The sequence below is a fragment of the Vicia villosa genome, linkage group LG7 (genome assembly GCF_029867415.1).
Source record: "Vicia villosa cultivar HV-30 ecotype Madison, WI linkage group LG7, Vvil1.0, whole genome shotgun sequence".
Taxonomy (NCBI): Eukaryota; Viridiplantae; Streptophyta; class Magnoliopsida; order Fabales; family Fabaceae; genus Vicia; species Vicia villosa.
Window position 1 is genome coordinate 121359343 of NC_081186.1, and position 27011 is coordinate 121386353.

Sequence of the window (27011 nt, forward strand, 5' to 3'; positions counted from 1 at the left end):
AGGAGGGGCGTGAATGCCCCGAGGATGTTCATGAATCCTGTAACATCCGAGGCCAAAGAAGGCGAGGGGTGGTTTCACCGCATGTAACACCTGAGGTCGAAGAGGGAAAGGGTGGTCGCCACATCGGAATGAGTAGGATCCTGAGGCCGTGCATGTATGGGACTGTATGATTGAAGGAAAAGATTATAAGGATTGATGAGTACTACCTATACCAATAAGATGCATCTTCTTTTCGATAGTCCGTTCCATAAGAACTCCATAGTTAGCGTGCTTGACTTGGAGCAATTTTGGGATGGGTGACCTTCTGGGAAGTTTCCTGGAAAGTGTGTGAGTGAGGACAAATCATGCTGAAAAGACCCGTGTTAGTTTGTGGGGTAAGTTGATCATCCCGAAAGCAGCTGATAACACAAAAATATGTCGTATATTTGGCTTAATTTACATGAATTATTTCCTTATTTTTATTTAATTATATTACTTTATATTCGTATTACGCTGATATTTTATTGTGTTTATGGAATATGTCGTTTACAATCATTAATTTGGAAAAGGAGCAAAAATGATGAGCAAAGCAATTAAAATGGGCCTAAAATAATAAAATATGAAGAATTGAAGAAATGAAAGAAGCAAATTGGATCAAGGTCCAAAGCGCAAAGCCCTGAAGCAAAGGAAGGGTGACACCCGTCACCACCACCTTGTCGTTTGGCACCCCCTTAGATGAAGTGTGTGACGTTAGTCACACACGCTCACACACTCACACACTCACACACTCACACACCGTCCGTCAAGGCTATTTTTCAGACTCCTTTTTCTCCTCCGTATTTCCAATTCCAGAACGAGCTTCAAGAACAAACCAGCAAAACCTAGTTCAAGTACTCAACTATAAATACTGAGGGAGTTTATGGAGAATGGTGGTTGATTTCACGCCGTTTTTCTACAACCAAATTCCTTCTGCTTTCAATTTCATATTCAATTTTCCCAACCCTTTTTAGCACTAGATTTCCACACCGGAAACTCTACTTCCATTGAATTTTTCTTTCCAGCTCCAGATTTAGTTTTTAGTTCTAAGATTTATTTTTGTTTCTGCAATTAAATTTCGGTTCCAGATCAAGCTGTTTGGTACTACCAGATTTCCAATTTCACATTCAATATTTTATCCAGGTTTTTAATATTTGTATGCAATTATCATTCTATCTGATTTATTGAGTATGTCTGAAATGCTATTGGTGTGCAATTACTACTCTGCTTTGCTATTTAAAATTATGTCCGGCTAAATATATTATGCCGGTATGTAAAGTCATATAACCGAGGGAATCTAGTATGCTTTCAACATATTTATTAATGAGAATTTATTTATTTGGTGATAATTTCTAATACTTAATTAAACTGTTTTGTTACGAGAGTAAAAAGCGATAGAAGTTAGGATCAATAAAAACGAGAGTTTGAGATTTTAACTGGACAGTAGAAATTTAGCATTAACCTTAAATATAGCGAGAGCGCTTTAAGGTTAATCAGTCTTCATTTGTTTTTAAAAATTATTTTAAACTTTAATTGATACAACGAGAGCACTCACTTAGGTTTAATAATAAGATCGTAATTAATAAACACGAGAGTGTGAGAGGAAGGTTCTTAAACTAATGATTTCTACTGAAAGGTATTTTAAATTATGAATTGCATTGATAGTATACTAGATCCTCAACGTCCGACTATTGCAAACCGGTATATTTCCTTAAGATATTAGGGTTTTTCTTGAATAAAATCTGAGGGTTTTGTCCTCCAAGATCACTGGGATTTGGGGGGTTTTGACGATTCTTAGCTTTATCAACATTCAGCCATGCTTAAGGGATTGAGGAATCATGGGTTCACTCAACAAGGTAGCAACAATCGGAGGATAGAGAAGGAAGAATCGAGGTCACGATCTTGGGATTAAATCAGTCGAGCAGAGGGTTTGAGAAACATTGGGTTCTCAATAAGGTAGCTACAACCGGAGGTTTATCAAATATCAATGACACACTTGGTTCATCTCGAATCAAGGTAAGAGAAGAACACTGTTTCAATATTTCTGCATTTGTAGTTGGTAATTACTAACATTTTCTTCTCTTGTAAACACTTTGCATTCAATATTGAATATCCTAATTCTAAGTTTAGAATTAGGGACAGACGTACCCTACCTGAGGACGACAAGGGGAACTGCCTAAACAAATTGTGTGTCTCTTTTACTTTATCACTTTTTACTTTCGTCTAGCTTGATTTGTGTTTGTGTGAATCGTTAGAGCTTGGTAACTACTACACACCAAGTGTTTGATAAAATCACTCACACACAAATTATTGTTGTTATTTGTCTATAAAGCATTGGAAGTAATATTCTAAAGTGACACTAACAAGTCAACTGATAATACAGTGCGTTAGTTCACTTTTTCATCACGTTGGCTTTTGCATATCCGGTCCTTCCAATAAAGGGTCGTTAATAGACGATTTCACAAATCAGGGTAGCTTTCGCATTAAACTCTTTAAAAATGCAAAAAGGAAACGAGGGATCTATTCAACCCCCCTTCTAGATCCGTCACATCGTCTAACACATGCAAATTAGGAATAACCTGATTACCCATCCACTTCTTTACCGCCTCCCAAATTTGATTAGAATAAACCCAATTCTAAAAAAATATGAACACTATCTTCCGCCTCCCGAAAGTAAAGCACACAACAAGAATCCATAATGCCGTTAAGAATTCTACACTTGATTAGCTGATGTCTAGTCGATAACGTATCGAGAATCAACCTCCATCCAAAAATATGGATTTTAGGTGGAACCTTCAACTTCCACATAGAAGGCAGCAAGCTTTTTACCTCTTCCGACACTCTCGAAGTGATACAACCCACCTTCTCATAACAAGATTTAATTGTAAAGACTTCGCCACCATTATTCAACCATCAATATCCGTCATCACAAAACATCAAAGGCACAAAATCTTGCAACAATAACATAATTTCTACCTCTTATTGAGCTGCTGCAGAAAGCGTGACAACATGAAAAAAAATCTTCTTCCACATAAGCTTCTGGAAACACATCTTTAAGCGATTGATTGTCAAGCCAAATATTATGCCAAAAGGAGATTCCCGAACCAATCTTCAACATGCATAAAATATTATTTATAAAAACATTCTAGACGACTCTGTTTTTGACTTCCACTTTCATCAAGTCCCTCCACCAAATGGAGTCGCATTTACGAACAGCGCAACCTCCTTCACTTATCAACTTCAAGGCCGGATTATGGTATCTATGGGGAAGAATACCACTCAAAATTGCATCTTTTTCAATCAAGATCCGCCATTTCCATTTGCTAAGCAGAGCCACATTGAACAACTCAAGGTTCTTAATACCTAGACCTCACTCCTCCTTAAGCTTGCAAACCTTTTCCCAAATGACCCAATGCTGGACCTTCTTCGAATCCAAACCTCCCCACAATAAATTAGCTGGGATCCTTCTTATTTCTTTCAGAACACTAACAGAGACTTTATAAAAAGATAAAGAGAAGATCCGAATTGAGTTCAACACTAAGTTGATCAAGACTAACTTTCCCCGTATGGACAAATTTTATTGTTCCAAACCGCCAGTCTCTTACAATGTTATTAACCACTAGTTGATATGCATACAAAATTCACCTCAAATTTAATCGGCGAGAATTTTTTTCAAATTTTTAAAATGGAGAGACCATTATTTTGAAATTAGAATTGAAGAACTAACTCTGCAAACTAGAAAAAATAAAAATATAAAAAATGCATTTGAATATATGATAAGATACTTTATATTTATATTTCTATGAGAGATATGAATTTTTAATATAATGGAGATTTAACTTGTGAAATGAGTGACATATGTATTTTCTTTGTAGGATGGAGTTCACTTTTCCTTTCTTGATAAAGGTCTTTAGTTTATTGAGCAATGTTGTCTTGAAGCACTATAACTTCCATATTATATTGAATATATATTGATAATTTAAAAAAAACAATTATAAATGTAATGATAAGTCTAATGCAAGTTAACTTTAATATTAGAGAGAGACAAATAAAATGGAAAGTTTATTATTAAGAAATCAAATAGTAGAGTAACAATGTCTACATTGAGTTCAACTTGGTACAATCTGTAGGCTTAAATGACACGGTCTTCTTTTGAAGATCATAACCAACCAACAAATTTTGTTGAGCCAAATTTCCAAAGATTGTACCAATTTTAGATGATTGAAAAGCCAAACAAACAATGTCATCAGCAACAGAAACAAATGAACTAATAGATTCCAACTTGACATCCGCACCTTGAAAATGTGCGGTGATTATAGGAAAATCATACTCATCTGATGTGAGACTATAACAAAGGTTGAGAAATTGACCAGGATCATCAACACGCTTTAGTTTCACCAATTCTGCCACAGCTGATTCCAAATTAGTATAAATATCACTTGGTAAAAGTGTCAATGTTGTACCTGAATCAATTATAATGTTACCCTCGTCACCACCACTTGAAGACCCTCTAAATTCTATTCTTTGGTTTCCGACACTGAATGCTTCTAATGTCAAAAAGTAAAATGTTGGTGGATTCTTTATCACTATAGGAGTTGACACAACTCCATCACCAGAAACCACTGCAGCATCTCCAAAATTGAGTATGCTCGATGTGTTTGATTTAGGAGTATATGGAACTAAACAATAAGAGAATTTTTCTCCAATCGTTGTTTCTAATTGCTTCATAAGAGACAACGCTCCATTTCCAAGACCAACTATCCCAGAACTTGCACCTGGAAACATCCCTGTATTACTGTGTCCACATCCTATGGTTGTGTTAGGGAATGAAACTAAATTACCAGTGTTAGAATCTAATGTAAGGGTCTCAAGACTAAGATCTCCTTTTGAATGCGATTGATCACCATATTTAATAGTGTATTCACAAGAATTTTGTTTGCTACAAGAGTTGCATAATCTAGAAGTACAAGGAATGTTTTTGTAACTTGATGATTTTGAAGGATTGAATATTGGAGTGGTTTGGTTATAACATTCTTCACAAGGCTCACATTGAAGCCAAACAATGTCACTACCTGTATCAACAATACCTAGTACATGAAATGGTGGAGTACCAACGGAGTAACTCATTAGATACTCACTACTATCTGAGATTACCGTTGATTTAGGTGTATTAGTGAGAGAGTCTTTATAGAAATGATTGACTCGATTGATGGAACGACGCAAGGCATTCACAACATGTTGGTATTTATTTTGTGTAGGTTGGTGGAATGGTGATTTTAAAGAGTCACGATGGATAAGTTCAACACTGATACCATTATTGAGAGCACGAGCAAAAGAAATAATGAAAGAAAGTGAAAAGAATATTTGGGTAAGAAAGGAGTATGTCCTCATTGTTGTCACAATTGATAGAGATCTATGAGTAATTTGTTGCAATTTATGTTTTCCAATGTTTTTATAGACTCTATGAATTATAATATTATTAGAATTGTCAAGAAAACGAGAATGTAGACTAACACATAGATGAAAATTAGGTAAGATTCGAAATGAGGTGTTTTTGAACACCTCTATATATTAAAATGAAAAATAAAGATGATTTGTCCTCGATGGTAATGATAATGAGAGAGAAATCAAATTAAATACAATTTGACTTTAGTTTTTACCTTAGAAAAGATGAATTTTTTAAAATAAAATAGTTAAATAAAATAAGTTGATATTTTTTGCTTATAATTTGGAAATAAATAAAAAAAGAAAAGAGTGTTTTTTACTTATAAATTGGTACAGAGTAGTATATATATGATTTTCAATGAGTTCGGTCAATAATAGTATATTTTTCATTAAGTAATTATATATATTTTTCGGATTTAATAATTATATTTACTTGATTTTGTTTATTTGTTTTAATTCAACTATAGATGTTTCGCTAATTAAGTAATTTGAGATGTCATATCAGCATTATTTTCATTTTTTAATGAATGTTCTAAAATAGTTTTTTTTTGGTTGCTTTTTTAACTAAATATTTCAAATTAGAATTATATTTACTGTATTTTTCTTTCCTAAAAAATATCAGATTTTGATTTAAATAAATAAATAACATATTAGCTTGATAAATTTCAATTTCTTTAATATAATTATTTCAAAATTTAATTGCTTTAAGTTTTTTCAAGATTCTGAGTTTTTTTTTCAACTTCCTTTTATTTAATTTTTTTTATTATATAGACTAACATGACATATTCTCATATATATTTTGTAGAGAAAAGTAATAAATTGTTAAATTTTTATAAATACTTTAAATACAAAAAAATGTAACATTTTATATAAAAAATATTTATTTATATAGACTAATATGACACATTCTCATATATTTTATAGATAAAACTACTAAATTGTTCATTCTTTTTATAAATATTATAAATACAAACAATGTAACCATATACACAAAATTTATTTATTATATAGACTAACGTGACATATTCTCCTATATTTTATATACAAAACTATTAAATTGTTCATTATTTTATAAATACTATAAATGTAAAATTTGTAACCTTTTATAAAAGTATTTATCATATACATAGTTTTATATACTTTATAGACAAAACTACTAAACTGTTCATTTTTCATAGTTTTATATATTTTATAGACAAAACTATTAAATTGTTCATTTTTTCTAAATACTTTAATTACAAAAAATGTAACCTTTTATATAAAAAATATTTATTATACATATTCTCATATTTTATAGACAAACTACTAAATTGATCATTTGTTTATAAATCCTATGATTACAAAAAATGTAAAAAAAAAATACAATGATTGATAAAGTTTTTAATCCTTATTATATAAGGCCAATCTGTTTTAATCATGAAAAATAAACATTTCTAAAATATACTAGTCAAATATCCGTGTAGCCGCACGGGTACATTTATTTGATACGATATAAATTATATTTAGATATTTATCAAAATTTAAAATTAACTATTAATTATAGAATAAACAATAATTATATAAATTCTATTGTATTAAATAATTAAAGTAATTATAGTTTAAAATAATATGTATTGTGCTGATAGTGACCCGTAAAATAAAAATTTACTTGATACAATATAAAATCTATTTATATACAGATTTAAATTTGAAATGAGTAATTTAATTATAAAATTAAAAATGATTATATTATAAAAAGGCCTAGCACCCTCCCTCATATAAATAATAATAATAATAATAATAATAATAATAATAATAATAATAATAATAATAATAATGCAAAAAAATGATTTGTGAAAATATAAAAAATGAAATTTTGATATTTTGAAATGAGGATTTTACCTTTATTTATTTAATAAATCTTATAAAAATGTAAAAAAAAATACAATGATTGATAAAGTTTTTAATCCTTATTATATAAGACCAATCTGATTTTAATCATGAAAAATAAACATTTCTATAATATGTATGATACTTCTATTTTTATTTTTTTTTGGAAATAAAGAGGACCGAAATTCAAGAGAGGAAGCAGAAACTACACCGGAATCAACCTAGAGACAGGAACCTCTAACGAGTCATCCTCTAAACAAACTCTAAGAAAGTCTGGTGCAACAGAAAAATAAATAGAACTGTCATGTAACTTGCAGCCCTCGTTAGCTAACAAATCAGCGCATTTGTTTGCTTCTCGAAAAGTATGACTAACTTTCACATCCTCATGCCTCCCAATTAAACTAGTAATCTGTCGTAGCAGAGCATGTCCATCAAAACTAATTGCATTACCCTTTCGAATAACCTCAACCACCGCGGTTGAGTCAACATTTATCTCCACTATCGTTTTTCCCAATTGAAGCGTATACTTTAGACCTTCAAACACCCCTCAAAGTTCCGCAATAAAAGCATAACTAGATCCCGTATTCTTAGCAAAACCTCCTACCCACTCCCCATTTGAATCTCGAATAATTCCTCCACATCCCGAAATTGATACATCTTTTCTCGCTCCATCTGTATTGAGTTTAACATAATTACTTTGAGGCGGTTTCCATTGTATCATAGCCACATTCCTTTCCACCTTATTAGCACCCGGTAGATTAGATTACGTCTGACTTCAGCATACTCCTTTACTCGGCTTGAGATATATTGAGCTCCTTGCATAGATCGAATGAAATCATCGTCGTGCCATTCTTTGTTCCTCCAAGTCCATAAGCTGTGACAAGCCGCTGCCCAGAATTCGTTCCATTTATTAACTCTGAGGTTTAGGTTAACCCATTCTTTTAAATTCACCTGCAGAAAATTTTGATTCTTCTATTTTTAGTCCTTTATAGAATCCGACTTTCCATAAGTATTGATTTATCAATACTAATCTTATATGGCATTTAGGGCTGGTATGTTTCAACTTAAAAAAAAATAGTTTTTTGTTTTATATTTTTGAATGTAAGTTTTACAAAATCGTTTTTTAAAATATTATACAAAAATTTATATTCTCTTTTTTTAAAATTGAAACATTATTTTTGACATTCTATAACATAAACAAACATACAAAAACATATTCAAAATTGCAATTTTTTCAAAAGTGGTATTTCAAAATTGATTTTTTTAAAGATCTATTTGAAATAGCTTCAAAACTAAGTTATTATTTTTTTAAAATTTTGATATCCAAAAAAAATTTCAATAAAGAAAAAATACCTAAAATAACATTTTATAAATAATTATTCAAACTAAATTTTCATTTGAAGCTTTTATGAAAAGTTTCTTTGTAAATTATTTTTATACAAAATTATATAACACTATAAAAATCATTTTAACAAAAGCCAAAACAAACGGTACCTTAGCCACTGTTTGTAACGGTTTTTTTAAATGATTATTATAGTGTTATATAGTTTTGTATAAAAAAATTTACTTATAAAAATTTTCATAAAAATTTAGCTTAACTAATTATTGTTAAAATATTATTTTAAATATTTCCAAAGTGAGATGGTATGGATTTGAATTTGAGTACTTTGAACCCTCCTCAGACTGATGGGAAATGGAGAGAACCATCCAAACAATCAAGAACATGTCGAGGACAGGTATTCTAGAAAGTGGTGAGAGTTGGAAAGATCATTTACCGTTGGTGGAAGAGGAATTCTTGGACCAGAGAAAATTCAAGACATGATAGAAAGATCAGAATGATCCAAGAAAGGATGAAGCAGGCGCAGGATCTCCAGAAGAGTTATGCGGATAAAAGGAGAAAACCCTAAGAATTCAATGAAGGCGATCATGTTTTCTTTTTGAAGGTTACTCTGATGCTAAGTTTGAAAGGACCGTTTAAGGCGCACAAACTTAGCCCGAGATATGTGGGACCGTATTAGATCATGATACGGGTAGGTGAAGTTGCATGCCAGTTAACGCTCCCTTCTTCATTATTGGGGTGGCATAAAGTTTTCCACGTGTCTCAACTTTGAATGTTCGTACCAGATTCATTCATTCATATCTTTTTGGATACGATTGAGATAGAACCAAATCCTTCTTTTCGGATGCAACCAAGTTGTATTTTGGAATATGCTAGTATACCCTTGAGGAGCAAGGAGATACCATTTCTGAAGGTGTTATGGGAAGCATATCGTCCAGAGGAAGCTTCGTGGGAGCTAGAATAAGAGATACAAGAGCTTTACTCTCATCTATTTTGGTAAGTTCTTGAATTCGAGGACGAATTCTATTTAAGGGGGGAAGAATGTAATACCCGGTATATTAACTCCTAATAGCTATCACACATTTATTTGGTGAAGTCATTAGAGGATAATTACTAGTAATCACATTATTTAGTTTAAAGTATGGTGTTTTGACTAAATGAGTGAAGGAGGGGTTTTATAGTCCTTTCATCCCTTAAATGAAGACTTAGGTCTTGTTTGGTTGATTTCATGTGGGATTGAAAACACAAAATCAGATTTCGTGTAGAGAAAAGAAGAGAAGAAGGAGGAGGAACCCCATTGCCAACCGTAATACTGTAGGATAACTGGCTTTTTTAAATGTGCGGATAGCTAGGGTCGCCACCGACTTTTATTTTAACCAATTGGAAAGGCAAAAAGAACGGGAAAGACCTTTGAAAGAGATTGAGTTCGGGGGGTAGGTTATACAAAGGGAAGGTGTAAGCACCCTTTGTATCCATGGTTATCCATGGGCTCTTAATTGCTTTGCTCACTTTTGTTTGTATTATTTGAAAAGTTTCGTGTGTGTATAGTAAAACATTTTTGAAAAGAGCTTTAGCTTTGTAATGATCTACGTACGGATGTATACAAAGTGTAGTCTTTGAAATTTGTTTTGAAAAGGAGGTGTGAAAAGCATTTTGAATTTGTTTGAATTGAGAAAGCAATTAAGAACTACCTACCCTAAATTTAATGTCTTTCTCATTCTTTAAGTCTTTCGTTTAGGGAAAGAGACTATCCACACCATTAGTTAGTGGAAAGTCCTTTCATTGGATGTATTCGGGACATCGAGGGTCATTGTATAGTCATAGGGATATCCATACCATAAAGAGGGTAGGAAGTCCTATGCATTTATGAGAATAGTCATACAAGGCAAGATGTAAGAATATCTTAGCGTTCGAAGGGACTATCATCATGTAATCAAAGGCAACATTGAGGGACGAGATTATTTTATCGTAGGTAACTCGAAGGACCGTGATCTTTATTCCGAAGGGACTATGATGATTTTGAATTGTAGGCAGCATGTGCTAAGGTATCCCTACGCTCGAGGGACTTGACTATTATTCGAAGGGCAACAGAAGAGATGGTTATCCTAAAGGTGGGTGTGTGCGAGGTGTGCTAGATTCAGATATTTTATCTTGAATTATTTGTTAGCTAGCGGTTGATTTTAAATCTTGCCATACAATCCTATTATCCATACATCTAAACAGTTATATGAGTAGTTTATATGTGCGGAAAGTAAATGTCCTACGCTATTACAAGACTCTGAGATTAGAGGAGTACATAACCAAAAACCGAGGGATGCGGAAAGTAAAAGTGGAAATTAAAGTGCGAGAAAATAAATCCACGTTATTACAAAAAAAACCTTTTGCATCCTATACATCAGGAGGGTGCACCATGGGGACTGCATGCTGGGTCTTTATATTTGCATCTGGTGGAGATATTATGGCCTAGGATGAGGGTGCATCGTGGTCGCGTGTGAGGGAGTAACGTTGAATCTGCAGGCAAACTATAACATGCAATTTATAAAAAATAAGATGTCTTGCGTGGGGTTCGAACCCTTGCCTTCAGGGTTGCTAGCGCCTGCCATTTGCCAAGTGTACTGCGATGTTTAGTAATTAGTGGAATAGAATCAAAGCATTAAATATAAAACGTGAAAGCACAAATGGGGTTTCAACAAGCAGTCAAGACACGGGCCCCACGTTTCACGACTCAACCAATGGAAGGCGGAGATAGGAAGTAGAATTTTTTACTGTGTAAATTTTGGGGTATGACACCAACTTCAAGATCCAACCTTGCATGCACCAAGAATCAACATCCTTCTCTTGTTTTCTTCATCATCATCCTGCTGAACAACTTCTCCATCATCATCAAGGTGAGTCTCTAGTTAGAGACTTCGGGTTTTGGGAAAATTGTATGAAGTTGGGGTTTGATGTGAGAATCTCTAAATGCATTTTGATAATTGTATGTGTGCTTGTTAAATTATGCTATAGACTGAGAATAATTGATGTTGGAATGTTGGGATAATTGGAATTGAAAAGGGATTGAAGTTAGAACACTTTTGGAGTGGTTCTTGTGCAAAAAATATGTATTTTTTTCAATCTGAGCTGCAGGAAATCGATTACCCCTTTTATGGAAATCAATTTCTGACAAGAAAATTGATTACATTTTTTGTCCAGGAAATCGGTTACCCAAATTGAGGAAATCGATTTTCTGAGACTGTATTGGAAAAAAAAATGCAGAATTTGAAAATACTGTAACTTGAGTTCCGTAACTCGGAATCAGGCGCCGTCAGAAGCGTTGAAAAGCTCTTCTCACGTTCTATTATATAATGAAGTAAGATAATTGTTTTATGGAAATGACTTAGGGTCAAAGATTGATACTATAACATGTATAATATGTTATGATTACCACTGAGTTTGAATGGGGATTTTTCACCTTCAGAAATTCGTAACTTTCGGCTCATTTGTCCGTTTGATGCAAACCTTATACTGTTGGATAGCTCATAAGATACATTATCTAGGATAATTAATCCCGACGTTAAAATATCATTTTTGGATAGATTTAATGCACATTCAAACCAACTGTTGGAAATAAAACTTTGTGCTAATTTCCCCCGGAGTCCAGTCCCGTTCAGTTTGGTGAACCAGACACCTCTTTAGGCTTAAATGTCTTATGAATTGTGTTGAGATTGTATGATACCATGTGTGACCATGTATATACAAATTGCATGAATATGTACAATTGTTGAAATGCAATATGTGGAATGTTATATTGTGATATTTGTACATCAACGAGTACGCAATGAGAATGATTCGGTGTATACTAATTGCGTATGTCATCATCATTATGCATTGCATTATTCCCCCTCCACGCAGGAATGATCTGGTGTATACTCCATGGATGGCCACCAATAGGAATGATCTGGTGTATACTCATTGGTGGGAAGGGATAGCTGGGCATATGCACCGCTCTCAATGGGAATGATCGGGTGTATACTCATTGATCGGTGTGAGATATGTGGGTACTCGATGGGAATGATCTGGTGTATACTCATCATGTTACCGGGGAAATGCTTATACTTGATGGGAATGATCTGGTGTATACTCATCGTGTACTGTGTAAGCATTTCCTCTAGCGGGAAAACATCAGATGTAGGTACGGTGAAATTGTGATACCATGTCAGTAAGATCACTTGATTATTCACCCCTAGTGATGCCACGTAGCCAATATCAGTAGGTCCTCGTCGATGGGCTGGTACAATTACGGTGACGTGGTTGTACTAGCAATTGTATGCTTGTGTGTTTCCTTTGTGTTTATTACTATCTCATTGGTTAGTCACGGGATGTCCAATGGTGATATCACCTATGTTGTGTATTTGTACCCGACCGCGAGGAAAACCCGGACCCACGGCGGATCCGTTGGTTGTATGCACCCTATAGAACCGAGTGAACCCTTAAGATAGGGAGGCTCACTGAGATTTAGTAATCTCACCCTATTCCAATTATCTTATTTCAGGTGGCTCGAGGCAGTATAAAGGCAAGGGTAAGATGACTTAGTCTTGCTGTGATGTTTCCTGGCGATGTTCCATTCTTTTGTATCTTTAAGCTATGTATCTTTTGGATTATGTATTAGTACCCATTAGGAGTTATGGATTTTTTGGCCACGATGTTTTTGGCATTTGTACTTGTACTAATACTATTTATCCATTTTGATGCTTATGAATGATTTTCATGTACCAAATTAATACTATATGCATGTTATCCTAGGCAATGATATGTATGGGGTGTTACAGTTGGTATCAGAGCCTGGTCGATTCTCGAATTTGCATGAAACATCGTAAGCCAGTTCAATTCTGTCTCATATGTGTGTGTTTCTAGCCTGATTTCTACTATCATAATGTTTAGTTGCTGAGTCTGATCAACTCGTCGGCTATATACGTGATGGATAGGGCAATGGCGAAGCCACCACAAGGACGCGTAAGATCAGGAGTAACTTCAGCTGAGATAGTAAAAGCCGGTAGAGTAATGGAGTATTGTAATTGTCAGTCTCAAGGGAAGCGTTTGACGCGGAGTATACGATTATGGATAAACCTTTGGGATTTGAGACAGAGGGACCAAACTTTTATGATTGCTCTAATTTATGGAAGTGTTTGAATTGACGAAGTGCTAGACCCTGACTCTATCTGGTATACCCCAAAAAATAAGTAGTGACCTGGTGAAGGATTGACAAGATGCATGAAGAGGTGGTCTACAATTTGGGAAGAATCCTGTGTATCAAGTTGGCGAAAGGGACTACTATATCTCTTTGCTTATTTTGACCTCCCTAAGTCCTATAACTATGCTAGGCGGCAGTCGAAGTGAGGGAATACACAAAGTACAATAGGCCATGTTCTCTACTAGTCATGATTTGTCTAATCCTGAGTAAGACTCTAGAACTACGCTAAGCGTTGGGTGGTTAGGGGAAATATGACTAGTGGTTATCTAAACCATCAGCGAGATAGGCCGCAGTCTACGTTAGCTGTTAAGAACCACGGTATTCCTATCTGGTGTAATTATCCTTGAAAACTTGTGTGTGTGCATTGTGTGAGTGAGTCCACATATGACATAACAATTTGAATTGAATTCTTACCAAGATTGGATCCAACTTGTTGCATTCAGAGTCAGTAAACCTTGGATGTTTTACACTCTTAGGTTTTCGCATCATAAGGGGTGGTGTAAACTCGGTTTTTTGAGGCGAACTGACTCCTTGCTCTCTTTTTTTTTTGAATTTTTTTTTATTTTGCAAGAGTCGCCACCGACTTTTATTTTATCCAATTATATTAGGAAAGGCATAAAAGAACAGAAAAAGACCTTTTGACAGATTTTGGGTTCGGGGGGTTGGTTATACAAAGGGAAGGTTTTAAGCACCCTTTGTATCCATGGTTATCCATGGGCTCTTAGTTTTTCTTAGATCACTTTTGCTCTTGTTTGATTTTTAAAATAAGCTCGGCAAGACATTAAGCCTTGTGCCTACATACCTCCTCGGTGCAATGGAGAAGTCAGAGCTAATGTAGTTCCGCTTAAAAGGGAAAACGGTTTTTTTTAAAAGGAATAAACACTTTATCGTCGTCGGAGAGAAATACTCAGCCATTGATCTTGATTATGAGAACAAATAGATTCTTTGCATCACAAATGAAAGAAGAGCTCCAACTCGGATGAAAATCAACGAGTATGACACTATCTCTCTCACGTGGAAAAGATTCCATTATATCAATCAATCTCAAAATCGTGGGGTATCATAACTCACTACAACATTTAATCGTGTCTAAACTTTGAAAGAAAAGCCACTAAAGGCAAAAGGTATTTTATAAGAAAAGATTTTTAAAAGAGGTTTTACAAACATAAGAAGATTTTGGAAAAAAGGGAGAAGATTTTGAAAATTTAAGAAGTGGGAAGAGATGAAGAGGCTATCCTAGTGCTTAAAATAAAAGTTTAAGGAGAGAATGATCTGACCAAAATAAGAAACCAACAGTTGACCGATGCATTACCACTTGGGGATCCAGATGAACTTATTATCTTTAGCACCACTTTGCATTAAGCACATTAAAATTCTGCATACACAAACAGACAACAATCCAATGCCAGACATATAGAACAACCACAGAGTAATAACAGAATAAGGGTCCAGAGGCACTAAGTCCATAAGTCTGAATCTCCAAAATGCTAGGGATAGTAACCAGTAGTCCAAGAGAGAACCTTAAGCGTTTTTTTTAGATTTTTGTTGTTTATTAGTGTTTTAGCATAAAAGTAAAGTATGGTCCAAGTGGACAAAAGGAAGATGACGGAAACATGAACAATGCGTCCAAATGGACAAAGAAAAAATAGCGGAAGCATAAATAATATGTCCAAATGGACAAAGAGAAAATAGCGGAAACATAAATAATATGTTCAAATGGACAAAGAAAAAATAGCGGAAACATAAATAATATGTCCAAATGGACAAAGGAAAAATAGCGGAAACATAAATAATATATCCAAATGGACAAAAAGAAAATAGCGGAAACATAAATAATATGTCCAAATGGACAAAAAGAAAATAGCAGAAATATAAATAATATGTCCAAATGGACAAAGAAAAAATAGCAGAAATATAAATAATATGTCCAAATGGACAAAGAAAAAATAGCAGAAACATAAATAATATGTCCAAATGGACAAAGAAAAAATAACAGAAACATAAATAATATGTCCAAATGGACAAAGAAAAAATAGCAGAAATATAAATAATATGTCCAAATGGACAAAGAAAAAATAACCGAAACATAAATAATATGTCCAAATGGACAAAGAAAAAATGACAGAAACATAAATAATATGTCCAAATGGACAAAGAAAAAAATGACAGAAACATAAATAATATGTCCAAATGGACAAAGAAAAAATAACAGAAACATAAATAATCTGTCCAAATGGACAAAGAAAAAATGACAGAAACATAAATAATATGTCCAAATGGACAAAGAAAAAATAGCAGAAATATAAATAATATGTCCAAATGGACAAAGGAAAAATAGCAGAAATATAAATAATATGTCCAAATGGACAAAGAAAAAATAGCAGAAATATAAATAATATGTCCAAATGGACAAAGAAAAAATGACAAAAATATAAATAATATGTCCAAATGGACAAAGGAAAAATAACAGAAATATAAATAATATGTCCAAGTGGACAAAGAAAAAATAACAGAAATATAAATAATATGTCCAAGTGGACAAAGAAAAAATAACAAAAATATAAATAATATGTCCAAATGGACAAAGAATAAATAACAGAAACATAAATAATAAATAATAAAATAAAGCATAAAGCAGGAAATATAAAGAACAATATAATAAAATGCGGAAATTAAAGTTAATTGTTAGATGTTAAAGATAACCATCTTGAAACTTGTCAAGTATGTTATCAAAGTTAGTAATAAAGATTGATGGTGAGTGAAGGATGTTCTTGGATTTAAATTCAATGGAACTTTATCAGAAGCTTGATAAAATCATAGCGACTACACGATAAAATTCCATACGTCTTAAATCAACCGCATACAATTCTCTTCCATGTTTGATCTTTTTTTATTCCAATTCAAGACAAAGAAAAAGATAAGAAATAATATCAAATAATATACAAAAATAAATATAAAACAAATTAAGCTTAATATTTTTTGTGATTTTCTTGGAATTGATTTTAAGTTAATTAACAAACTAATTAAACAAATAATTATACAAATAATTAAACTTAACAAAAAATATTCTTTTTTATGTCAAAAATTAGATTATAAAAATATAAACCTAAATCTAAAAGAAGAATATTTTTGGAGTTTTCTTTTTTATTGGTTGAAAATAATAAAAAAAAAGCAATATTTACATAATTACTAATTAATTAAGAAAAATAAATTAATTATGAAAAGAAATAAAATATTTTTATGTTAAAAATTAAATAAACATTTTATCAACTTAAAACTAAAATTAAAACATTTTTTTTGAGAAATTGAAAATATGCATAAATATGGAGTTTTTAATTCATGAACTCCTAACACTACTACATATTAAAAATTACATTGTACTTACTCTATGATGTCCCAAGAGTGGAATAGAGTGATTGAAATTGATTGAAAGTGGCTATTTGAATGAGCCTTGATTTTTACAAGTTTCTTAAAACTTTTGAAAAATATAAAACTTATGCTATGCTTTTGGAGTGTGTTGTTGTTCTTCTCTTGTTCCTCCTCCTATTTTTTCTTCCCTTGAATGAAGAAAATGAAGTTCTATTTATAGGCAAAGAGTTTGATCTTGGAAGCCTTGCAAGTGGAAATTGTCATGATTGATTTTATGGAAAAAATATGATAATGGAATATTTTCAATGAGTGTATTTCTTAACCATGGTTAAAACACTCAAGTATTATTCTCTTCAATCTTGCAATAATATATTTAAGCATCTTGAATTGGTCTTGATTGGCAACCATAAGCATCTTTGATAATATCTTTGAATTATCTCACTTTAATTAAACTTTAAATGAATAAAATTTAATTAAAATGAAATAAAAGTGTCATGAATCATGGATAGGTCGTGGATTCCCTTTAGACATATGGGAATCAAGATTGAATCACAAAAGAATTGGCCTTTTTGAAAAAAAATCAAATTTTGGTCATTACTTGTTTCATGCATTTTTCCAAAAAAGGTCAACTTCATCAAGGCATATCTCCCTCAATTTGGATCCTATGAAAGTGTTCTTTAACTTTTTGGAAAGCCCAAGATGTCCTCTACAAGCCACTTTGGAAGCGTTTTTGCATTTGGAGAAGTTATTTTGATGATATGGGCTTTGACAAAAAACTGCTTTTTGTTGACTTTCAAAATGACCCGTAATGTTTTGGCTTATATCTCTTAGGCGGAAGCATTTCTTGACCTTGGTCCCAACATTAAAGTTGTAGAGAATTGAATTTCCTTGAGAATGAGCTTTGGTTGGAATTTTTATGATAAATTATGAGAGAGTTATGGTCGGTCAAAGTTCAGTTGACTTTTAGCTAAAAAACTCTAATTTTGCAATTTTGAGTTTTGTCGATTTCTGAACTTTTCTTGATGAATTATGATCAACCATTGATCACATGATGAATCTTTTGACAAAATATGGATGTTGACAAAAAATTGCATTTTTGACTGTCTGTTGACTTTTTGGTCAAACTGGTCGTCTGTTGACTGTTTGAGCTGTTGACTGTGCGTCTGAGCGAATCGAAGTTTGAAAATTTGTCTGGTGGTATTTTGAGACATATGGAGATCCATGAAATTCATTTGAGGTCTGAAAAACTCGTTCTCCTGAAAAAAGACAAAGACCCTAGTTAGAGACTGTTTGTGTAGGAGACAGTTAGGCGTACCTGATTTTTGTGCAGTGTTGAGTCTCTGTTGTCCATGTGATTATCAGAAGACTTCTAGAACAAAATCTTGGAAATTTGAAGTGTGAAAAATTGATTTGACTGATGGTACAAACACGGAGAATTGTGCTGATAGCGGGTTTGACTGGTAACTAGCTGTCCGGGTATTAACGTAACAGTTAAAGTGAAAATTCAACAGTTTAAAGTTAATTTTTTTCTTTTTTTGTTTTTGTTGTGTTAATGGTGAAAAATTTATTTACCTGAGCTGTTAGAAAAACACAAACATAATAATAAATAAATAAAATATACTGTACGCGAACGAAAATACCGATAATAACCTTGAAAAAAAAATATATTTAATGCACAGAAAAATAAATATTTAACACACATAATATTATCTTGATAATTAAACTACCGTACGACAGATAGTACAACATTTAATACTAACAGTACAAATATTACATAATATAATGAACAGTACGACAAATAAAATAAACGGTACACTATTTGAAAGCGACAGATACAACAAACTTTAAAAATGACGATTAATAATCCATGCTATGAACAACAAAAAATAGATGATCGGAAGTGTAACCATCGCAGGTCCGCATTTTTCAGGACTATGCAGACAGAAGAAGGACATGATCACCGTAAAAATAGTGATGACTATAAGAAAAAGTGTATCCATCCACTTTGCCATTTTTGCCGAGGAAGAAGAGAAAATAATTATGAGATAGAAGTTTTGAGAAATTTGGGAGATGAGTGAAATTTGATGTGAGAATTTATGGAAAAAATGAGGAGTATTTATAGAGTGAAAAGAGAGAGATAGAGACGTTGGGAGTGGAGTGTTACCGTTTTGAATAGTAGTAGGATTTGAAAAAAAGTATGGTAGGTTTTTGAAAAGAAAAGGGGTGTAGAATAAAGCTAGAATTTGATTTGAAAAAAAAAGATTTGAAAAGAAAGGAAGATATTTGAAAAGAAAGAAAGAGATTTTTGAAAAAAAATAATATAGTATAAAAATAAAAATTAGTGGGAAATAAAACCAATAATAATTTAATTGTTACCAGCATAATCTGAAATCCGGACTCCGCGCCTGCAAATTTTAATTCTGCACAAACTGCGTCAGCATTAATTATCTGAAAATAAATCTCAAATAAACAGTGTATGAAGTGATAAACAGTATTTGGCGTTTATGTAAGAATAAATTTAACAGCGAACCAAAATACTGTATAAAAAATTCTAAAAATTGAGTATTCATAAAATCAGGATATTTATGAAATAAAAATCCAAGATTGTATAAAACTCCAAATTTTTAGACAGAAGTCATTTGACTTCTCTTTGAAAAAAAACGCGGGCAAATTTTGGGGTATAACAATAATGATCATAACACTTAGAAAATGATGGGATCTCAGAGGTCAAAAATTGGGGTGCAACAGGTGGGACTGAGAGGACTTGAGAGGCAGTTACCTCAGAGGAGACCTGCCCAGTTCCATCGGTGGTGAATATAGGATACGAGTGGAGATTGTTATATGCTACTGGGTAGTTACTTATGTACATGGCCTCAGAGCTAGACCACCATGTTAGTATTACTAGATAGGTACAATGCCACAGTATTTCTATTGGACACGAGATGGGTGATTTATCCCTCTCCATCGATGTGAGGTGGTATTGATCCCAAACTCAATGTAAGATTCTGACTGGTTACTCATCGGGCATGAATTTGAATTCTCCTAAGGTAGTTGTAACGGCCAATAATCCATATATCACGCCTAAAGCTTGAGGACTATTTGTGCAGGTGACGGTGGGATGGATCAGATTCAGATTGCTACGCTTATGAGGAGATCTTGAGTGGTTGGATCTACATGAGTAATACCTGGTTATAATCTGAGGATGCTTTTATTCTGTCGGGATGTTAGTGATCCTTGTGTGTCATACCCTAATTTTTGACCCCCCTGAGATGACATATCTTCAGGATTTTCATCAAGTCAAAGCAAGTACCCAGAGCAGCCTGACATTCAATCGAGGGTGTTCAAAGACAAGAAAACTCAGGCAAAGGATCAATCAATAGAGGGATTAGTCTCTAATACAATCATAAGACTCAAAAGCCTCATTATTACACCTATGATTTATTAGACATCCAGTCATCTGAGTACAGGTTTACTCAGGTCACCAGGCTAGGGTTCTGAGCCTATCGAGGACTGAAATCAGGGATCACATTTGGGAAACCCTAAAAAACCTCAGAGGGTCATTCAAAGACATCAATCATCTTCAAATAACTCATATTACAAGATCCACTGGACATTACATCTCAGTTCAAAGCCTACAGTCATTATTTTCACATGGTCGACAAATTAGGGTTTTGACCTAATTCACCAAGATAGTTGACTTTTTAATCAGGGCATGGATCCAAAACTCAAGACATGATTCAAGAATCTCTACTACCTCAATATAATCCATTTACATCATTCATTTGAGGAAAAGATCTTGTTTCTACACAAAAGTCCAAAAATTCACTTTGTCAGGCAAAAGTCAACTGTATGGGATCACCTTTGACTTTTAAGGTTTTTGGTCAAAAAATGACTTTCAAAGATCAATATCATCAATATATGGATATTAAAGTCATTTGACCAAAGAAATTCAAAGAAATTCATCAAGGAGAAAAAAGTCGGGAATTAGGGTTTTTGAAGGCATGGTGAGAACTCAAAATTTCACCTACACAACTCAAAAAACTTCCAACATGAAAGTTGTAGATCTTGCCAAATAAAACAACATCTTACAAAGGAACTTTTTTCAAAAGATCAACCATTTATGAAGTTTTGGAAATTTTGAAGTTTAGGTCATAAACACTTAGAAATTTTTCTAAGTGTTTTAACCTAGTTTTCATCCAACTTTGGGCTCATTTTTCACAAATTTCCCAAATGATTCTGAAGAAGACATAAACTAATGATTTGAAGTAGATGTTTAGGGCTTTCCAAATTGTGTTCAACCTTCTCAAAATTCAATTTGAGCTAAGAGTTATGCTTGTTCAAAGTTGGCCTCATGAAGTAAAATTATAGGTCATGTGCAAATTGGACTTTGCAAATTTTGTGCAAATAACCTCTCTTATGGATGCTACACGACCCATAACACATCTGAAACCATGCCATACATCCATTTTCATCATTGCATAAGGATTAGAGAAGATTCCAAAAACAAAGGCATGTGATTATGTAATGATTGCATTTTTGAATTTATGACAAATTGGTGATTCATCAAAGGAATCTTCTCCCAACCAATTGGAGCTCATTTCTGCAGCCATTTGGTCCCCTAAGATCAAGCAAAACCGATGGCTAGGGAGTGGTATCAAGGAACTCATCATTGCACTTGGAATATTCCTTAAATTTCTTCATGGCTAAGAAACCAAATCAACTTCACTAAGGAAGCTCACTCCTCTGCAGCTATACTGATCCATTTGCCTATAAATACAGATGCATTCCTCATTCAAAAACACACCAAAGCAACCATATTACTTGCTTTCTCTTTCTCTCCTCTTGTTCATTGTTTTTCAAAGTTCTTTGGCAAGAAGATTCGATTTCTTCAAACCAGAGCTTATCTTTGGGAAGTGAGCATTCTAACATCTCAAGGGAGGTCATTTGAGGTGATCCAAGCACCTGGATCACTTCTGTAAGTGGAGGAACACCATTGTTGCTCTCACTTTGGAGCATTTGCAGTTGGAGGTCCATGGAGTGATTCAGAAGCTTTCAAGCCAAGCCAATCATCCAGACACATTCCTCAGGTCATAGTGGAGCTAACCAGATGGCTGCAGCTCATCTGTAACTCCAAATTCAACAACCTCCATGTTCACTTGAAGCTGAAATCGAGGGAGGTCCATAGAGCAATTCAGAAGGATTCAGGCTATAATAAACATCCAGTTAGCATCATTGAGTCTCAGGGAAGCTATTGAGATCATTCATTCAAGCCCAGGTGCTCTCAATCACACACACGACCTCCATTTTCAGAGGTAAGTTTCTGAACTCCACCTCTTTAATTTAAGCACTCTTTGTGGTAAAACTCGATTCTATCTTATTCAGCATCATCAGAGGATTGAAAACCCTCTATCATCATTCATTTATTCATCTTGTGCATCATTTAATTTTAAAATTAGGGTTTATGTGTTCTTCGTGTTCATGATGAAATTCGTTAGTTACACTTAGAATAAATGAATTTTGAGCCCATGATCATGTTCCTTGTCCAAAAACGAGTGAGATTGATGTTTACATCATGCCATTTAGTTGAGAAACCAGAGAGTTAGGAATTTGAAAATCTGAAGCTCGAGGAAGAAGATGAACATGGCGCGCGTAAAATTTGAATTTCCTGGCTTATCTGAAAATATAATATATTGAGTGTATATAGTTAACAAGCTGCGCGCGCAGCTCAGTTGGTCAAGTTTTGAAATGTGATCATGAAGGGCGTGGGTTCGAACCTCTCTAGGGCCAAACCAATTTTTTAGCACCCATTTTCATTCCCTTTTTTATACAAACTTCACACAATTAATTCACCTATCAAATTAATTTATTTTCACTTCATTTTTCACACACTTGTCATTTAATATACCTATTTTGTGAATAATAAAAAAAATCATAAAAATATTATTTATTTCATGTATTTTAATTAGGGTTAAAATAGTATGTTTTTAAGTGTTTTCTTAAATACTTTAAATATATATATTCACTTTGATTTAACCTAATCATTTTATAAATAAGTTTATGATAAAACCCTAATTGTTTAGGTCTTAATTAAGTAAAAATCTTTATTTTTACTTTAATTAAGTTGACTTTTGTCAATTTTCAAAGCTATTTCCAATCTCCGAATAAATCAAAAGATTAGGGTTTTCAAACAAAGAGACCTTGTATCATTCCAAATCATTTTCAAACTGTTTTTATAACCAGTACTGTAAAATACTGGGCCTCTAATAGAGTGTAAGTCCCAAACACCTTCTCTTCTTAGCTTGTGTGGTGTCGTTTTCTTTACCTCCCCGTTTCACTTGGGAGGACGGCACGCTAGACCCTTCACGCGAAATTTGGAAGGAGAATGCGCCCGTGGTGGGATGAATTTTATTTCAGTTCTTCCTACGATATCACACGAACTTTCTTATTTGTCCTACGAGTAGGAAAGGGAAAAAAAGATCTCAACTAAACCCTAGGAGTTTGCTAAGTGTGGGGATTTACACCTAGACTAGAAATTCTGGAGTCCGGGGGGTCGGTTATACATAGGGAAGTGTTTAAACACCCTACATATCTGTAGTACTCTACAGGAACCTTCTCTGTGTCATTGTGATTGTGTTTGCTGCTAATGATTGGGAAAGTTTCTCCTTTGTGTTAGGAGAAGGAATTTGAATTATTTAAAGAAAGACAGACAGATAGACAGACTGACTATTTTTGGTGTTTTATTAGCTCGCTGAGATTCCTTGTGAACCTCATGCCTACATATCCCTAGTGGAAGTCAGAGCTTAATGTAGTTCGGGGAACTAACTAGGGAAATTAATTGTTTTTTTTTGGTGCCTTGCTTGAAGCTCAAGGTTGAAGCTTGGAATTAAATCTCTGTCTACAGTAAAGAGACATGAAATTATCTCTACAGAGAGGCATTAGTACTATTCTACCACAAACGTTTTGAAAGAGTGACAGAATAACTGGATTCATTTCATTCAAGAGGGGGACCTTACTTGTGTGTGTGCAAGTATGCCAGTCAGATGCCTCTTAAATGAAAGAAAGATGCTCGTCCAAATTAGGGAAAGTGTACAAGTCTGGGGATGTGCCAGAGCATGTCTTTCAGAGTCCTAAATGGGAGACTTTGATTGAAATTGAAATTGAAATGTTTGTTTGTTTGAATGTGGTAGAGTAGTAAAAATATCTCTCTATAGAGATAAGCTATGTCTATCTACTGTATAAAAGATTTGAATTTAGCTGGCTTGTATGAGGCCCAAGCTTGAGGCTTTTTGATTGATTAATTAATACTATTGACTCTGGGAGATGACTCCATTGAGGATTAATTACAGGGTATTTTAGTGTTCTGTACAAAGCCTAGAATTGAGGCTGACTCTACTTAAGGAGACTCTATTTGTGTGCCTTGTACAAAGCCCAAGGTTGTGGCTGACTGTTGAGGATAATTGAATGAATGACTCTATTTTATGTGCCTTGTACAAAGCCCAAGGTTGTGGCTAACTCTAGCTAGGGAAAACATTATTTTCTGCCTTGTACAAAGCCCAAGGTTGTGGCGGACTCTTAAATGAATTAAGTATGGATGACTATATGGGGAAAGATCCTAAGTGTTAGGAATCTTTGACACATGAAAGATATGGTTTATCTGCCTTGTACAAAGCCCAAGGTTGTGGCTACTAAGTGATGAAAGACTCACTGAGGAGACTCTATTATCTGCCTTGCACAATGCCCAAGGTTGAGGCAGACTCTTGACAGGGGAGTTTTATTGTTTGGTGCCTTGTATGAAGCCCAAGGTTGAGGCTAACTGTTTTTGTTGGTTTTGACTCTTACTGAGGAGGTTTTATTTATTAAAAGACTGTTTTTCTTTGGAAGCTAACCCTTTCCAGGGATTTTGACTCAGCTGGTGAATTTGTCTGTTAAAAGACTGACTTTATCATGTTTTTTGGAGGCTGACCCTTTCCAGGGGTCGTGACTCTTTTTGATTAATTGACTTTGGAGGCTAACCCTTTCCAGGGATTTTTATTGAAATGAATGATGTGGGTAGCACTCCATTAATTATTAAGGGATGAAAGGATTGGCAGAAAGATTATCTAGTGAGACTTCTTGTTTAAAGCCCAAGATGAAGGCTGACTCAATGCTGAGGATGACCAAAACATAGATCCTAGACTCTACTAAGGGGGATTGATGAAGATAAGGGTGACAGAGACTGTCCATGTCTCTCATTCCAAAAATGTACTCAATGTGAAATTGAGACAAACTTAGCTTGTTTTTTAAGTCTGGTTTAAATTGGAAGAAACTCACCAGGGTAGGCTAAAAGGTGACTAAAGACCTGTTCCTATGTTTATAAGAAACCTGATGGGTCCTTGTATACAAGCTCAAGAGGAAGCTGGAAATGCTTTTAAGAAGCCTGTGGGTCCTTGTACAAAGCCCAAGAGGAGGCTAATCGAGGGTCCTTGTTATAGCACAAGAGAAAGCTATGTAGTTTTGAACTTATTTTGGCTCTAAGCAAATGGGTAAGAGGTTTCACCGGGAATAATTCCTCTTTGGGTGGATGTGTCCTATTTATTTGAATTCTAAGGTTTTTGCCAAGATGTTTCACCGGGAATAATTCATCTTGGGGGTTTGAACTACAGATCTCTAATTAGGAAAGAGCCTTCACCGGGAAGACATTCTCAATCCTAGGCCATATTCCTATAATATATATATATAGTTTAACTGTCCTAAGGTTTATACTCAAACGCAGTTCTAAACTAATATATGCACAGTTTATATTTGACAGTAATTTAAACAAAGACTGTAAATTGAAAGCTTGTAAAGCCTAACCTGGATGGAGTGGAGGCCATTGAAGAAGTATGTACAGAGTCTCAACAGTATTTTTGTTGTTTTGTTGAGAACAGTTGAATATATACATGATAAACAGTTAATGGTTTTTGAAAACAGAAGAAGTGAAGATGGACAAAGGTCACATAGGTATCTGAAGAGTTTCACCGGGAATAATGCCCTTCAAATACCAGAAGAATGTTTTGAAAACAGAAAGAAGATTTTGAAAATACAGTTTTGAAAACAAGCTAAGAAGAGAAGGTTTTTGGGACTTACACTCTATTAGAGGCCCAGTACTTTACAGTACTGGTGTAAAAGCAATTGAAAATGATTTGGAATGATACAAGGTTTTGTTGTTTGAAAACCTTAATCATTTGATTTAATCAGAGATTTAAAACAGTTTTGAGATTTGACAAAAGTCAACTTAATTAAAGTAAAAATAAAGATTTTTACTTAATTAAGACCTAAACAATTAGGGTTTTATCATAAACTTTACTTACAAAATGATTAGGTTAAAACAAAGTGAAAATATGTATTAAAGTATTTAAGAAAACACCTAAAAACATACTATTTTAAACCTAATAAAAATATATGAAATAAATAATGTTTTTATGATTTTTTTGATTATTCATAAAATAGATATGTTAAATAAAAAGTGTGTGAAAAATGAAGTGAAAATGAATTAGTTTGATAGGTTAAATAAATATGTGAAGTTGAAAGAAATTAGTGTTAAAAAAATAAGTTTTGGCCCTTGGAGGGTTTGAACCCACGCCCTTGAGGTCACTGCCTCAAAACTAAACCACTGGGCCAAGGCGCGCTTGGTGTTAGTGACTTGCCTTCATTTGGTTATGTTTCAAAACAAGTTGTAAATCTTTGAAAAATAAAAGAATCAAAAAGTCTGGGGCGAGGGGGATT

At 33.7% G+C, this 27011-nt stretch overlaps 1 protein-coding gene across 1 annotated transcript; it reads right to left on the minus strand.

Moving 5' to 3' along the window:
* Window positions 1-4113: 4113 nt before the first annotated feature.
* On the minus strand, window positions 4114-5406 carry LOC131620106 (aspartic proteinase CDR1-like). The gene has a single exon (XM_058891126.1). It carries the CDS (start codon window positions 5404-5406, stop codon window positions 4114-4116), a length of 1293 nt encoding a protein of 430 aa, XP_058747109.1.
* Between the last annotated feature and the right edge of the window lie 21605 nt (window positions 5407-27011).

Excerpts from the sequence above, each read along its gene's own strand:
- LOC131620106 (XM_058891126.1), bottom strand. The coding sequence starts at position 5,406 with ATGAGGACATACTCCTTTCTTACCCAAATATTCTTTTCACTTTCTTTC.